General features: G+C 46.7%; 1 protein-coding gene across 1 annotated transcript in view; it reads right to left on the bottom strand.

Annotated features, from left to right (window-relative positions):
- The window catches only part of grin2da (glutamate receptor, ionotropic, N-methyl D-aspartate 2D, a), a 169,196-nt gene that overhangs the window by 55,557 nt on the left and 95,766 nt on the right, over positions 1-17,873 (bottom strand). Inside the window, exon 7 of the mRNA XM_070984035.1 lies at positions 979-1,093. Coding sequence (XP_070840136.1) covers positions 979-1,093 — 115 coding nt within the window. The remainder of the gene's footprint in view (positions 1-978; positions 1,094-17,873) is intronic.

The following is a 17,873-nucleotide window of genomic DNA, read 5'->3' as shown; positions in this document are numbered from 1 at the left end:
GTGGTGGTGCTGCCAGGTTGAGACAGGAAAGGGTCTTCTTCACGCTGCTGCCATCCAGTTGTCTTAAATATGATTGCATGAGGAAACAGCACAGTAAACCTCAACTGAAACTATCCCAAACGATGGCTAACAGCCCTCGAGCAAGCATACAGTGGACTGTGGCATCCACACGCTTTGGACCATGTTGCACACATTGTGATTCAGCCTGCTAAGAGGTGTAGAGCACACACAAATCCTGCTCAGAGAAACCTCTGACATAGATTGAGTTTACTCATTCCTTAAATCCCACTTAATGCTCTCTAATCTGAACCCTTTGTCCATCCTTCTCTTACAAGCTGAAATAGTGTGCAGCACAGCACCTTCAGGAGGAAGTTCAGCTCCGACAGGACGGTGAAGAACTACAAACACTTTGAAATCCCAGGGCTCACACTGATGCTGCACGCTTACAGCTTTCTTTTTTTCTTTCCAAAGGTTGATTTTTCCTTTTTGGTTATTATCCTTAAGATGAGGGGGCCTTGAGGCTGCATCAGCGATAAACATACTGAGTCATAAAAGGTCAGGAGCAAATGGAACACAGCGGGATAGAACAACAAGGTTTACTTGTTTTTCTCAGGTCGAAGGGAGTCTTGAGGAATTGAAGCTGCCCTCTGAGGGCAGGCCTTGGATTTGGGGCTATTACTGTGCTATTGCTACACGCGGCCCCCGATGGAGAGGATATTGGACTGTGAGTTAGCGCTGGCTAACAAGGCCGACAAACCGGTATGAAAGAGTAGAGAAGAGAGGAGGGGGAGGGGAGGGGGCTTAGGGGAGATCTAATTAGATCTGGGAGAGAGAAGGGGGGGGGGGGGCAGAGACAGTGAGACAGCAGAAAGGTGGAACTGAGCACTGATGAGTTAGCATGTTTGATGGGCTGTGAAATTGCGGTTAGCCAGTCTAGCCGCTGCGCTGTGATAATTAGTGCCACAGCTGTTTACTGACCTCCTCCCAGCCTCTCCCATTGGTGTAGGAGATGACATCAAGCAGCGGGTTGGACAGGTAGCCGTCACTGTTGAAGGAGTAGTCCCGCCCACCTATGGATATGTTGGTGAAGTACCTGCGGGAGGAGGCGGGAGAAGAGAGGTGAAATAGGAGATTTGATTCTTCTACCCTAAACGATGGAGTCCATGTGAGGACGACAGGAAGTGAGTGTGGCGGTATCTCAGTGCGGCGGTCCCACGTCACCTGTGGAAGACTGAACTGATTCCCTCACCCTGATATCATGGGGGGAGGTCTGACATCAGTTCAACCAACATCATCTTCAGCCAAACAGAAGCAGCAAACCTTTTCACAACAATAAAGAAAATTCGTTGACTGACAGCAGCATGTGCAAACGCTTCGGTCTCATTCATAGTGATCAACGTTTCGCTGTTGTTATTTTTAATGGATGAAAGAAGATAGAAAACTATGTACTGAGAAGATGAAGTTGCCTTTCTTAATCTTGCCTACTAAGCTCTGATTGGTTGATTGTTTCCCCAGATGGTGGAAACGGCCATTAATGAACCAAACACCAGCCCTATTTGAAGTGGTGGCGTCATGCTAGCTAGCTAATATCTTCCTGATTTCAGCATTTTGCTTAAAAATCAGGCTGATGAAGGTTCGGCCAAGTCTGATGTTACATGTACAGTCTGAGTGTGAAATGTCTTACATAAGCCACCGTAACCCCCTCTGGTTTGTCACATCATGACAACTTCAGCATCTGATAATGAGCACATTCATGCTGCCAAGCCAACAAGCTCGTTTGATTTTAATGGCCTCACAGCAGCCACCCTCAGGACAAACAGCTGCTGCTGCTGAGGGTCCACAAAAGCATCTGAAACAAGGAGTAACAGCGTTTTAGAAACACTGTCAGCAACTACCACTGGCACGTTTTCATTAGAAGATTAATGAGTAAAAATACAACCAAATGCTTTAAATGTATGCCATACTGTCTAAAAATATAAAGAAACAGAAGAAAATCAGGTAATCAAAGGTGTGGAGGAAGAGCCGGGACCTCCTCTGTGGGGAACAAACATCAGGGACTGAAGACAAAACACATTTCCGTTGACATGAGAGGAAATCACATGGAGGTGTAGAGACGCAAAGAGCCGAGAGGAGGTGACGCTGGGTAAAGAGCCGGATTCAGCGAAATGTTTGCCGTCTTCAGCTGCATCCTGGTGTCACACAACAGCGGGAGGTTTGCAAAGAAGAAAAACACTGCGGAGGAAAGCTGAAAGAGGGTAAACATCGGAGGACAAATGCACGGGAATACTTTCAATACCAGGAAAGACAAAAGCAAAGAGGGCTGCAGGAGAGTTCTACCTTTGATGTCTTTTAATCAAATGTCTACCTTAAAAGCATGTGGAAAAAAGCACATCAAAGCGCCCAATGCAGCCATCCCGCACACTCAGCAACACACGGCGACCGCGCCGAAAGAAAACCTCAATGACGTCTCAAATAACACTTAATCATCAGACTTCTGAGATACGGACTGCAGAACCCGTCTCAACGCCGGCGAACTGAAGTGACCACTGAAACAAACACGACCGGTTCATCCATCAGAGCGATGTAGACGCTGTCCCACATTCAAAATCTGAAGTATTAGCATCAAAGTATACTTGTAGCACCGAAAGTGAAAGTACTCATTATGCAGAAAGGAGCACTGGAGAATCGTACGCACTCCCTCTGGTGCAGAGGAAGCCAAAGAAAAAAAATCATCAATGGAAAACATCAGAAAAAAGCATCTCACTGTTTGACTGACAAGTGACAGAAAGTCAACAACAACAAAATCCTCCAGCACAAGAAGAAGAAGAAGAAGCTCCTGGAACCAGAAGACACCAGTCATCATGTGAGGTGACATCACCGAGCGTCAAACATGTTTGTTCCCGTCCATTTACTGCCATTATTTCCAGAACCTGCGACAAAACAACGTGAGTTCAAAAGGGAAGTTATCCTGAAACTTTCACCGTCAGTGAACGCTTCATTTGATCGGCGACACGCTGGTTACACGCCGCGATATACGTGAAGCTTCGAACTTTATTTTTGTGCGTAGAGAGCTCACAAAGACCAAGAATGAACTGTTTGAAAATGTCAGAAAACAGTGAAGCATGTGTGCTGCAGTTTTCCAGAGCTCAATGTGACGTAAAGAGTCTTCTGCACGATGTTCAGAGAACTAATCAATGAATCTCTGAACTGTTTCAGCACTTACGGTAATGAATGATGCTCTATCGTCCTCATAACTGTCAAAACCAGAATTTAAGGGTTCTGTTTGCCTCGAATAAGCGAAGCGAAAAGGGTGTTTGGAACGGCTAATATCAAAGCTGCCCCATAACCTCGTCCTGCTGCATCACAGCAACCTACTGGTCCCTCGTCAGTCCAAGGGTCTCAGTGTCTTCTGCGTGTGTTTGTAGTCCACAGTGAAAGGTTCAAATGGGAATAAAGGCGCACGTTGTCGGACAGCTTCTCTTTGAAGGCATTCACTGTGTTGCACTTGGTTTCACACATGAAAAGTGACAGCATTAGTCGTGCGAAGCGTGGAAAAAGAGAGCTCGAGAGACGTGGCCGACCGCTGCGTAACGTGGGCGTGATGGTTAAATCGTCTGTTTGGGAAACCTTCGAAAGCGTCCAGACGCTGTGAGAGGAAAGAGGTTTCCAGATGCTGTTAGACTATCTGGTACCATTATGAGCTGGGCCTATAATCCTTAGCGGTCCAGTGTGGGATTTCAGCGGTCACAGAGGAAGTCATATGTTGACTTTAAGTTATGAATCACAGGAAGTAGAAATAATGTAAAACAGCGTCAGAAAGCAGCTCAGAGGCTAGAAATAAGGATATTATATGCATATCCCTCTATCACATGAAGCCTTCTAAAAGTAAGAATGTGAGCTCTCCCTGCTATTGTAATGAAATATGGTGTTCAGTATTAAAACAGCACCTCAGTATTCTGAATATTTACACTTCCATCCAGGCGCTGAGCAGCAGCATCTCTTCACATTCAAAGAGTGAAGTGAGATTCAGCTGCTATAGGTGCAGCTGACTGAAAAGTCCCAGCCGTCACTGCAGAGCTGATTCACTTTGACTTGGGCTCCCAAAGGGGAACCGCTGGGCTCCCTCTGAATTCAAAAGAAACGGCCAGGTCACTAATTGGTTGAGAGAAACCAGGCTTTCTTCATGGTATGCTAATGTGGCCCCGGAGCACACCAGATTCAAGTAGACTTGAAGAGCTCCTGCTGCTTGTCATTACAGACAAACATGTTGCCCAGCAGACCTTTAAAAGGCAGGATTCAAGCTTTCCAGCAACCTCCTTTAACACAAGCAGTGCAATGATTAACACCCCAGCAGATGAATATCCGAACATCAGCAGCACCTGAACTAAAAACACACTGAACACAGCAGCTGCAGACCGAAGCTCACACGCTGTGCAGATCTCCAAGGGCGCTTTGACAAAAAGGTGCTCGCGTCTGCGCCTCTCCATTCATGTCCACATGTGTCGTGACTGGAGAGTGTTTGGCCTCCCTGGCAGGGGTTCTGTAGGAGGGGACCTCCAACCCGCCACAGTACCCACAAGCACCTGATGTTGCCTGACATGTGGAAGGTCCCTGAGGACTTGAGTTTTTCTCTTTCACCTGGTGTTACCTCAACAAAGAGGGAAGAATATCAGCCTGGAGGCTCAGAGCGGCAGAAGTGTGGGCTACTGTCCTCCTGTTTCCTCTCACCTCCTCTATCCTTTATTCTCCACCCTTCCTCTCTGCCTCCGCGGCCTCCTTCCACCCCACCGTCTCAAATTCTCTTGATTTGCCCAGGTGGAAGGTACAGTACAGTACAGAGGCGCAGCGAAGCAGAGGCGACAGCGGCGAGGACGAGGAGAAGAAACAGCGGGGGGAGGAGGAGGAGGAGGTGGAGAGAGGCAAAGAGAGGCTGGAGGAGAGAGAGAGAGAGAAAATACAAAAAGAGGAGACAGACAGGGAGAGAGAGGCAGAGTGTGTGCATGGCACAGAGATACGAGGGAGGGAAGCATCAAACAGGTTCACCATCCAACCGCTGCTTCACACACATGAACGAGGAGTCCAACAAACCCAAACCTCACTGTCAAATCCGGGGTTCCGTTTTTAGAAACAGGCATGATCACCAGCTCAAAGAGACTTCAGGGGTGATTCACTGAACTGCTTTACAGCAGCGTACACAAAGAAAATGGCTGCAGTTGTCACTGAGTCTCGGCCACGAGATGTGATTTCACTACGATCAGGAAGTAAATGATAACGAAGGCCAACGCCTAACCAACCCTGACCCTAACACACTTAAATGTCTGAACAACACACATGAGTTCAGCTGCAGCCTGCAGTGACTTTCAGAGTTCCCTGACGGTCCAGGTTCAATTCAGGTGTGATGAACAGAATCAGAGCATCTGTCCACTGTCTGCTTCCCTCACACTAATCTGATATTGATATCTACGTCAGCATCACTGCAACCTGCTTGATGAATGTCATTAAATGCAAAGTCTGAGCTCTCTGATGGATTTTGTTATATGAATGGATCAAACGCTGAAATCACCGCTTGTCTAACTCAAGCAAAGCAAAGCTCTGGAACAGGAAGCAGCAGCGATATGAGGTGCATTTTAGGGAAATCTGGAAGATCCAAAAACAAAAACAAAAAGGAGGTTTTGGTCTGTTCGGTGCATCTGAGTTTATTTTTTTATGTTGGTGACAATTTTCTTTGTAAGCTGTCGTGTTTTTTCTACGATCCAACCCACCTGTCAATCAAACGATGCGTCCACTAGCCTGAGTGCTGAGAGCTCGTTGGATTTTATTTGTTATTGTTGACAGCTTCTCGGTTTCTGAGTGCGGTAGTCTCTGCGTGGACTGTTCAGCTGTCGCACTTCTTACCAACCAGAGTCACAGACGAGTGTTCAGATAGTGACGCTGGCCTTTTGAGACAGAAGCTGTATTTGGAGCAGCTTTGTGGACCCGAAATGTCCTTCATATTTTGACCTGCTGTGTTTTTAAACGTCCCCATCACCTCCACGTTTGATATGAGATGACTAGTGTGCTGATTGTTGCTGTGGAAACGTGCAGGAAGCTGAATTTATGGGCTGTTCCTGCAAACCGTGCCCCCGGCCATTATTTGAGACTAATCATTTGAACATGGCTCTTACATGGGAGTATTGTATTTGAAAGAATTCTATTGAATTGTATTGAAAGGGCTGCTGTTAAAGTGTTCGAATTTACCCTAATCCATAAATGAAGATGTTCAAATTAACATGAAAAGGCCCTCGTGATTAAAGCCCTCATCTAACAGGAACAGAACATTACTGAAGAAACTGGAGTGGCAGTTGAGAGGTCTAGCTATTAAAATAAATCACCGGCTGTAGCGTAGAAAAGAAGCTGTTTCCCCAAGAACAACCTTTCAGACGCTGAAATCTGGGAGCAGCACATGGACAAGTTTACATATAGATCAAATACCTACTTTTCACTTCCATCAATTATCAATAAAACTGGCAACAATTTGTGTGAAAATGTCACACGTGATTGAATTTCACCTGCAAACCAGCAGATAGAATCCTGTGAAGGACTAGAAATAAAGACAGAGAGAGAGAGAGAGAGCGAGAGAGAGAGAGAGAGAGAGAGAGAGAGAGAGAGAGAGAGAGGACTAGAAATAAAGAGAGAGAGAGAGAGAGAGAGAGAGCTAGAAATAGAGAGAGAGAGAGAGAGAGAGAGAGAGAGAGAGAGCTAGAAATAGAGAGAGAGAGAGAGAGAGAGAGAGAGAGAGAGAGGGAGGGAGGGAGTGAAGAGGAGGCTGAGCGTACCTCTGCTCTCCATCTGTATGATACCTGCACAACAGCAGAGCTGAGACGGAGCTGATTTAATCAATTAATTCATTACTGCGACACGTGGCAACTGTACATTAAGGGGGGGGGCTCCCTGTGGAATTAGCACCTGTTTTATGACTTTAGAGACTGGAGGAGCAGAAGAGAGAAGAGCAGCAGATGAAGTACAGATATGAAAAGATGAAGGTGAAGAAGATGAGGAAAGAAAGGCTTTAAACCACAGACAGAAACAGACTGACCAGTTTGAAAGCCATGATCAGGGACACAGCTGAGATTCACCCCAGTTCATCCACCTTTTCATCTGCAGGATAAACTTTACCCACACCTCCACCTGTTCAGGCTCACAGGCCTGCTGAGGGCACAAAAACCTCGGATGACAAGATGAAATCTCGAGGTGGTCGTCTGAGGACACACACGGCTGGAAATGACCGGCTGAGTGTGAATAAGTTCCTCAGCTTAAATTATAACAACCAGCCTTTGTGTTTTCGGCCTCGTCTCATCAACCTGTTAATTCCTCATCACCGCGACTCTTCCTGAACCTCGCTGCGCACACACCCTGCACAAAGCCAAACTTTTAATTCTCACTGCATGAAAGAAAAATCAGGTTCTGTTCAATCTTGCAATATTTCTCTCTGGCAGAAGCTCGTGAAATCTGTTTCTAACAACTGACTTCATACAGTACATTCAGCAGGTACGTTTAATCAGCCCACGCTTGGAGCAATGAAGCACAGATGTTTTAAAATGTATCCATTGATTTTTGGCCACTAATGAAGAAGAACTCAAAGAAAGCTCTCACGCAGGTATTTTATCATCCTGCTGGAGTTGCCTCTGTTCACCTGGTGAATGTCAGCGGAGTGTTTCTTTAGTCCTGTTTTGCAAACATTTTGCAGAGACTCAGCTTGTTTGCTGAGAAGCACGACCTGCTGCTGCTGCTGAAACCAAAAACATGAACTAAAGGAGGCTTAAAAGCTCAGCGCAGTGGCAGAGATGGGGATAATTGGGTTTGTCACCTTAAGAACACGTCTCATTGGATTCTTGCTGAGGATTTCCTGATGGAGACCGAGACGAGCTGATTGGTCGGTCAGTTTCTCTCTGGGTGATAAGCCTGCTTTTTACCTCGATGCTCTGCCATTGGCCAACCATCCCCTCTATTGTGCTTTTTCTGACCAATCGCACCAAATGCCACCCCGGCCTGGAAACTGCGTGTGTGTGTGTGGGGCTGACAGCAGATCCTTCAGATCAAAACCAGAAGCCTGTTGCTTCTGCTGTGCAGGCCACAGATTCGCAGATTTCTCGTGGTGGAAATGACTCAGTCCTGCATCCTTTGCTCAGTTTTTGTGTGAATCCACAGTAAAACAAACTGAGGGGACATTTTATTTCTTTTTGCTAGCTGACGATTAATGATGAGAGCCAGCAGCTCTGAGCCTGTGCTGGCAGAACTGCTGGCTGTCCATCATTTAGGTCTCATTAATGTGGATAAACAGATAGAAACAAACAGATCCAGCAGCTCCATGAATCTCCTGCACAGTTAATGACTTTCAACACGTGACTGCTGCTCGTACTTGTACAAGATTTTCAGCCTCATCTGTGAATTTATTAAGTGCAAAGGGGGCCACTCTATGAATCCTACATTTAAATCCATCAGACCAGCCGAGAGCTCCCGGCCACAAACACAAAAACATTTTATATGGGAGAAAAAAAGCATTTCCATTAGTGTGTGTCACAAATTGAAATGTTCATGAATCCTAAAAGCTAAAACTGATCAGGACAAAATGATTAAATATATTTTCTATTTGTCGCTGTGGTTGGAAACGCTGCAGCAGAGAAACAGACAGCGGACTCCCTCAGAAGCTGGACGCCACAATCAGACAGAGACAGACAGACAAAAAAGATCCATTCAGGCAGAGGGAGGACAGACAGGCTGCAGAGGACGAGTGCCTGCCTGTCCGTCCGTCCAGCATGCAGTGTGCGCTAATGGCTTGCAGCCCCGCTTTAATAAGCAGCAAAAAGCTCGCCGGCTGATGTGAGCGTGATTTTCCATCAGTGGAAACATTCAAGCTGGTACAGCAACGCTTTCTCTGTGTCCATGACAACGTCTTCAAAAGTGGAAGAGAGAGACGGAGACATGGGGCGATGGAGTCCAGTGAAAAGAGAGACACAGTGAGTCTGTTATCAGGAGCCATTTCATGCTTCACATAAGGAAAGTTTAGGATTTGACAGGATTTATCCTCCATCGCTCTTCATCTCTCTTTCCTCTTCCTCTGTCACTCTGTTACAAAGCAGTGAACACAGCGCACTGTCACGAGGTAACAAACAGCAGAGTGGACGCCGAGCGCGTCCAGCAAAGGTCACGTCTGGTGGTCACACGCAGAGACAGATTCACGTTTAAAGTCAGCCGTTACTGGACGGACGGACTGTGTCGTGGTTTTTATTGGTCGTCATCTCCACCTCTTCAGCGAGATAAACAACTTCCTGTCCCCTCCTGCGGCGCGGATAACTCATCACGCTGAGCACGGCATGACGTCAGATCGCGGCTGTAATTATTATTGACAGACTTCTTTATTAAAGCGACGTCAGAGCTCTGCAGACACACACGTCAGCTGCTTCCCTGCTGAGGCTCTGACAAAGCAGCTGCTGCTAATCAGAGGTGACAGCGACCACAACCCCGCCCAGGTAAATGCTCACCTGGTGTCTGCTGTAACAGACCTAGATCCAAATAACAACACAGTCTGTTGCGTTTTGGTCAGTTCTGTCTAATGGGTGTGATCCAGGAAGTGTCTGAGAGCAACTCAAACTTTATCTCAGTGAGGAGGTGTGGTTGGCCCCGTTACTAGGTATGACGCACTCTTCTAAAAGCTGTGATTGGTTGTTACAAAAGGGAAAAAGAAAAGAAACAAAAAGAATGGACAGTAAAAATCAACCATTGTATTAAGAAATGTGCAATCCTGACATTAATTTTATGTCATGATGATGAATTGTGACACAGCTTCAAGATGTTTGAACTGTCCATGTCCATGCTCTGAGGCTTCTTAAACGTCCTCCACCTGACAGTTGTCCACCTGAGGAGCTCTCTTAAGGCCTTTGTGAGTAACTTTTACTTCACCAAGGGAAAATTCTTAGAAAAATCTTGGAATCTGAGGAAAGATTGTTCTAAGAATGACGTCTAAGAGCTACTTTTAGCCTGACGATGCTTTGTGAATACGGGCCCTGCTTCTTTCTTTCAGCTTGTGTGAACTTGGCTGGGTTGTGTTGTGCTGGTGTGATGTTGCCCTGATGGGGTTTGATAATGCTGGTGGATGAAATGGGTTTAAATACACGGCGGCACACTCTCTCACCCCCGTCTCTCTCTCTCTGCTAACTCTACTTCCATTTTCAAATTTCCCTCATTTCCCTTCATTTGTTCGGAGGCTGGCCCATTAGAGACTGAGATGAAGAGCTGGATGAATGAATGATTAAATAAAAAAGCCCTGAGCAGAAACTGCTCAATGGCGTCCTCGGCAGCACCTCTCCCCCCTCTCCCCCCCCGCCTCTCTCACTCTCACCTTCTCTTATTGACTAACATGATTCACAGTTTATCACGTCCCATGACAGAAGCGCCACGAGCCCGAGCTCGTCCTGTGGAAGTGAACGCACCAGCAGAGCCGTCTGTGCTCCTCGGCCGTGAAGAATAATGTTTGTATCTCATGCTACAGCGCACGCACACACACACACACACACACACACATGCACATACAGCAAATGAAAGAAAGGCTGAATCACACCACACAAAGAAAGGCTTGTGAGCATGAACAGCAGAGGGAGGGGGCGGCCTGATGGAGATGTAAAGGCTATCATGATGTTGTGACTCAGAGACTGTGTGAGGGAGGACACAATCTGCTGTGTGTGATTTAACCGGATCTTTAACATTCATTAATCATGGCGAGATCCACTGTGAGCCATGTCACATTGTTGTCAGGAGGTTCGTCAAACTGTAGGCTTGATTTGAGGCTTTTTGAAGAGCAGGAAGATCTGAGGAGACACTCGCTGGACGACCGCGGTGATCGATCCGTTTCAGACACACTAACCAGACACACACGCCGAAAAGGTGTTCATGATGTCACAGTTTTGGATGCATAACTTTATTGGACCTGACGGCTCAAATTGTGACAATAATATCAGTACTTGTTGTTTTCCAAAAAGATTCACGTGACCTACAGAAGATGGTGATTCCTAAATAACGGGGGAAAGTAGGAAGCAGTGAGATTTATTGGTGTTTTAAATTTTGATAAACTTGACAATGGGGTCATGTGTATGAGGTTTTTACATGTGACAGGAGAAAATAATAAAAGTCAGCGATGAATGAAATGCATTAAGCAGAGACTTTACGCTCAGGGTGATGGTCAGACTGTCACGGGCAGAACAGACCAGAGTCAGAGTTACTGCTGTCAGTAACAACAGAGACGTTCCTCCTATGACAACTTTAATGCCAATGAATGAGTGAGCACTGATTAAAACAATGATGTGTTCAGCTGTTTCAAATGAAAAGCCTGGTGAGCTCTGACCTTCAGTCAGTTCCTGTCTTGAGTTATCACAGCCCAAAACAACAGTAATCAGTGAAAGGTTACTCCACACTGAACGCAGCTTATCCTGACGCTATCCTTGCTTCTACATAATGAATGATGGTTCCTTCAGGCTTTAAACTGAAGTCCCTGTCCAGTCAAAAACATAAACCAACATCCACATATGGTCGGTCTCTCCTGGCACATTTGAGAAGGCAGGAATGGGTGCAGAGAGGGAGAACAGAAGTTTTCTGCTGGAGGATCAGTTGAAGCATAGACGGGTGCAGGCAACATATTTAAGGACTTCTTTGGGACTGCGGAGGTGCTGATTGGTAAAATCAAGCTGAGAAATCTAATTTTTCAGTCCTGATGCACCTTCATCGCTGGGTTTTGTCTCCGGACACAACATGCTGTTCACCATTCAGAGAGCAGAAGCACACAGGTAGAAAAAGAACATGTGCTTTCAAGGTCGTCCATTCGTTTTTCAAAATCCATCAACTTGCACGAAGTCCTGCGTAAAGCTCGAGTTTGTGGAGAGAATGTGAAGGTGTGCGACGCTGAATCAATGAGATCAAATATGCACAGGTAGCCGCTACAACCATTGTCTTATGAAAGAGGAGGAGGAGGAGGAGGTGCAGAGGTGAAGCAGCGCTCGAGAAATTAAAGGGAGGAAATAAAAGGGCGAAACGATAAAACACATAAAACCGGAGATGTCCAGTGAAAGGAATATTCGCTTGCTCTCTGGTCCGTGGCAGAATAATTATTTCATGCTTTGGACACAAGAAAAGATGGGGGATTAAAAAAAATCCTGCTGACAAATAAGAAATTATTCATCCGGTCAGGGCTTTGGTTCCTCGGTGGAGGAGGAGCGAAAGTATTTGGCTTTTCAAACAGGATGAACAAAGAGCAGCGTATCAATGGAAGCTCTCAGTTCAGCGTGCTCTGTTCTTCCTCCTCATCCTCCTCTCTGCCTCTTCATCCTTTACATCTCATATTTCCCTTCTTTTCCCAGTCGTCAAGCACCCCTTTCTTCCTTTTCGTCCTCTTTGAACCTCTTGATTTCTCTCTCACTGAGTCCATCAGTCTCCCTCTTCCTCCCCGTCTCGTTCCAGCTCTTCCTCGTCCCAGAAGGGTTGTCATGGTGATGTGTGGAGCTTGGCATTACATGTGTTTTCATTAGCGCCGTACATGGCCGGGCCCGAACGGCAACAAGGCGGCAGAGGCGAGACGTTTGAGTACAGCTCAGTCCTGGCAGGGACGTTTCTAAAGGAAACAGATGGAGGGAAGAAGATGGAAATCCCTCCATTAGCTTTAGCCGCTTACCCTTTGGAGGGTCGGGGGGTGGGACACTGGAGAGGCGGCCAGTTCATCACAGGATGACAAATAGAGACAAACAACCACTTGCTGCAGGCAGCTCATGGTCGGAAATGTCTTTGGAGGCCAAAGCTCAGAGGAAACGCCGGGAGAACACGCAGAACCTTCTTCCTGTGAGGCGACAGCGCTAACCCACGCTGGGCTGCCCAATGGCCTGGCCCAGACACACGACTTCAGCCCGATCTCGACTCGATTCTTGTCGTGGCCGATGAATCACCAGCTTCAGGAGGAGGAGGGACGCAGAGGCTGCTGCTGTCAGGTGGGACAACGGGGAGGTCACTTCCTCCTCGAGGGAGGAAGAGTCCAAAGCGACAAATGCTGGTGAGAAATAGCAGAATCAGCCCGGCGAGGGGCTGCTGTGCTGTGCTGTCACAACATTATCAGTCCTAACTGCAGGGATGTGCTGATCATTGCTAAGTCCGGATGTAACGTTAAAGGAGTCTGTTTGATGCGATCGACACAGCCAAGCCTGCTGCCTGTAGAATTAAGAGTAACAGAGAGGAAACACACCTTTGCAAGTCACGATGTAACACCTGTAACTGATGTAGTAAAAGTAGAACCTCCTGCTCTCCTGTACACTGATCCTGTGCGCCATAAATATTTAACGTACAGCATTCGAACGCATCACCAGCTGTGACAGTCAGCAGGCCAGCACTGCGGAGAGCCTCCGTAGGATTATTTTAGGATGCCATGTTAAAGCAAACGAGGTCTCTCTGCGCTTCTCCTCGGCTCTACGGAGCTTTTCAGCGTCTCTCAGTTTTGATTTTACAGCAGCAACGTTTTTGGTTGAGTCTCTCAGCTCTCATCTATCCAGCATCACATGGCTGAGTGACAGTCAGCAACCAGCTGGTGAAAACAGTATTTAGCAGCTAGAGAGCCACATATTTCTTTCAGGAGCTGGAGGACACAAACATGTGCTGGCAGCTGCGCACCAAGACATTCGGCGTGTCAGTTATGTTTATAGATTGTTGCATGTTTTATGCACATAGTTATGCGATTGGCTGAAAGCCACTGAAGAAGCAGCAAAGTAATTTGACAGCAGAGGAGACGCACAGTCTGAAAATGTAAGATGAGTATTTATCTTCAGATTTCTACTTAAGCTGCTCATTATCGTTTAGAGCTCCATCATTATTCTTAATCTTTTAAGTTGCGGCTTTGCACACACTCTAGAAAACACCACCAACACGCCACCGCGACGGGTAAGGCCAGAGCGTCATTAACGCCAGGAAGTTTGACCATGGATCAGTCAAACAGGTGCTCACTGCAAATGTCCAATTTCCAAATCCAATCACCAAGAAAAATAAAAGCTAAATGAAATCACGGTTGTAAAAATGTCTGTTAATCAGAGATTGCATAATTTCACCATCAAGAGCCTGAAAAAGAGGTCGATAGGAGGAACGAGTGATACAGAAGGACTGTGAGGACAGAAGGAGGGAGTGGGAGACAGCAAAGGAGGTGAGGAAGAGACAGGGAGAGAAAAATGATGAGGCAAATATTGGGGGAGGGCTGTAAAGAAGGCAGAAAGGGAAGGATGAGAAGGGAGGAAGGAAGAGAAGCAAAAAGAGAGGAAGCAGGAAAACGAGGAGAGACAGAGAGGAAACAAGAAGTGATGGAGAGGCAGGAGGAGTGCAGAGACAATTAACGATGGAGAGGAGGATGGCGAGGGGAGGAAAGAACAAGGAGGGGAGGGTGGAGGGGAGAGGGGGAGGAGGGTGGAGGGGAGAGGGGGAGGAAAGAACAAGGAGGGGAGGGTGGAGGGGAGAGGGGGAGGAAAGAACAAGGAGGGGAGGGTGGAGGGGAGAGAGGGGAGGAAAGAACAAGGAGGGGAGGGTGGAGGGGAGAGGGGGAGGAAAGAACAAGGAGGGGAGGGTGGAGGGGAAGAGTCTCTATTTCAACATCAAACAACATCGCAAGGAACTTAATGTTCCTTTTACAGCTCCATTTGCATGTTTATAAGAAGGAGTGGCAGCTACTGTATTAGACACACGTGCACACATACACACACACACACACACACACACACACACACACACACACACACACACACACACACACACACACACACACACACACACACACACACACACACACACACACACACACACACACACACACACACACACACACACACACGTATTAACACTTCACTCCCATCATCACACTGATGTGACTGCCTTCATTAGCACTGATAGGACAGGTCGCAGCAAGGGTGCCGGGGGAGTGTGTGCACGTGTGTGACAGTGTGTTTGTGTGCGTGCATGTGCATGTGTGTGCGCGTTTCACAGAGCTGACATCTTTCACAGCGATGCACTCAAAGAACTCGAGGAGATCTGCTCGCTGTCAATGACAACCGGTAATTTAGCGTGCAGCAAACGCAGCGAGTCGCCTGCACATCAGGAGCGCCGCCGCTCTGCTCCTCAACGGCAGCGAGCAGATGAATCCAAGAGAGCGCCACGACCCCCCGCCAATTAACCAGCATCTCAGGTGATGCGAGCGTTTGCGACTCGTCGTGAAGAAGGCGCCTTCTCGCTCGGGTCAGAGGCTGACGGGCAAAGTGGAAAATAGAGGTTCTTAAAAAACAAGTCAAACTGCAAACGAGGCCAGATTAACAAGGCAGGCCAACCACAGAAGAAACTCTTAAGAAATCCTTGTTGTCTGTAATCAATACTCAGACTGATCATTCACTGTCTCCACCCAAACATCAGCCCTTCACATGCAACCATTGCTCTGTGCAGAAAACTTGAGTTTCTCTTATTTAGAGCTCCTGGACGTCAGTCTGGAGACGGTTTGAGCCGTGCTAGGAACACTAAACTCCAGAGAGCATAAAAATGAAAGTTACTGTGACAATTATAAGAAAGATAATCAGCACACTGCCTTTAAAGACAGCAATCCACGATGCTAACTTTGACCAAATCGCTGTTTGTCATACAGCTGTTGAACGTTACCACAGCAGCCGTCTTTAATCTCTGCTGTGGTCTCCATAATGCAGACATGCAGCTCTCAGGACACGAAGTCTTTTACCAAAGAGATGAGTCTCTGCAGGTTATTTTACTGACATCATGTATTTTGTCGTGTCGTTAAGCGTCGTGTATGCTCATGATGTGTCTTGCATGTGCGGGTGTTTGGCTGAGTGTGTGCGTGCACTGACTTATTCATGCATTCACATGCGAGGATGTAAAAAGGCATGAATCTTTGGCTTTCCTGTCTCTTTCAATGCTGCCACCTCTCTAGCTGGCTCCTCTCATTCCCTTGATCCCACCTTGCCTCCTTCCTTTCTTCCTGCCTGCCACCATGCATTATGCGTCCGTATCCAATTATCCAATTTACATGCAAAACGACGCATCAGATGCCTTTGTGACCGCGGCCCCCGGAGGAGCCGAGATGGGAGACAAAGATGGGCAGGAGAGCAGAGCAGAGAGGTAGATGGATGGAAGGAGCGCAAGATAGAGTGAAAGGGGAGGAGGGGTTGATTTAATAAGCGAGGGGTGGGGGGGTGAAAAATGAGAGAGATGGAGAGTAGAGGGGAGAGCGGGATGGGAGGGCGATTTGTGTATGAATGACGGCGCTGGAAGGAGGGAGGGCGAGAGAGAAATTGATGGAAAATGACAAACAGCATGACGGACAGAAAGACAAATAACCAGTTAACTGAGCTAATTGATGATGGAATGAAAGAATCAATCAAACAGGAAATCAATTCGTCGATAAATCAATGGGCCATTTTGGTTTTGGCTTTTCACTGAGGGCTGTAAAGATCTGCGAACAGCGACGGCACCAGAAGAAGAAGAAGTCCGACGTCACATGATCAGACAGGTTTTAAACAATAACAGACCAGCCAGACTGGATCCTTCAAAAACACCTGTTTGGATCATTCCACAGGTAAACAGGCTGATTGGGAACAGGTGAGAGGATCATGATTGGGTATGAAAGGCTCAGTCGATCATAGAGGATGGAGCAGGTTCACCACTTTGTGAACATGTGACTGGATGAAGGAGATGAACACATGGTAAAAGAGTTCATTTACAAATGACTGCATTCTGTTTATATTTACATCTCACACAACATTGTTTTTGGGATCTGGGCTGCTCTCAGGCTCTTCCTGGAGGGATTGTTACCAACACTTCAGGATTCATTCACTTTCAGATAATCTGGATGGACTGTTTGTTTCCAGCCCTCTGATCATCTGACCGCTCTCTCTTTGTCTCATCGGAGAACAATCATATCAAAACTTTAAGAAATAATGTCCAAAGCTACGAAAATTAGACCTACTGCAGGTTTAAAGCTACAGCGGTGTCCTCACAGGCTGAAGGAGTTTGTGGTGTGTATAGTGTGTTGGAGCACTCATATTGTGCATTAAAGCCTGAACTTGTTGGTTCACTCCATGAAGGAGCACTGCCTACATTAACTCCTCACCTCCCTCCGCCTGTCATACATCAGCACGGAAACACTTTCCTCGTCAACAAAAAGTCTGATCTGGACAGGTCAGACTCCTGAAGCCATGTGTTAGCCTTGGCTGAACTTTAAAATGCATTTATGCATGGAACAAGGATTTTTTTCCCAATGTGCAACACTGGAGCCGCGCTGGAAAGCTCACCTCACGGTCAGCCTGGAGAAGGCGAATCATTAGAGGAAGAGGGAATGAGATTAGATTTATTGAACAGTGGGAAAGCAGTGCATGAAAGAAAGAGCAGGAGAGGCACCTCTGCTAAAAGAAGCCGGAGCAAGGGTGTGCTTTAATGTGAAAATGTGCATCTGTGCTTATTACGCATGTTAATCTGTGTTGTTTTCTGAGGATCAGGGTCATAAATATAAAAAACAGTTCACTCAAAGCAAAAAACAGCCTTGAAAGTTCAAAAAAGACCCTAAAACTAAAAAAAAACCTTAAAACAAAATGCTAATTTCTATAATTAACCGTGCATGTGTGCACCTGTGCTGCGTTTGTCTGCATCTGAGAGCAAACTGGACGAGGGAAGAATGGGCGCCGCATGTATTCTGAAAGCTCATCACATAATTGGTCGGAGCGGATGAGGAGGAAAAATAACATTAGAGCATCCATTACCCCGAGCAGAACCATTAACAAAAGCCTTGGCATAATTAGGCAGTAAAGTCGGCCCGCCTGTTTAAAACC

This window comes from Chaetodon trifascialis, chromosome 17 (genome assembly GCF_039877785.1).
Source record: "Chaetodon trifascialis isolate fChaTrf1 chromosome 17, fChaTrf1.hap1, whole genome shotgun sequence".
Lineage (NCBI taxonomy): Eukaryota > Metazoa > Chordata > Actinopteri > Chaetodontiformes > Chaetodontidae > Chaetodon > Chaetodon trifascialis.
The sequence above is the reverse complement of the archived record's forward strand: the minus strand, read 5'-3'. Positions and strand labels throughout refer to the sequence as shown.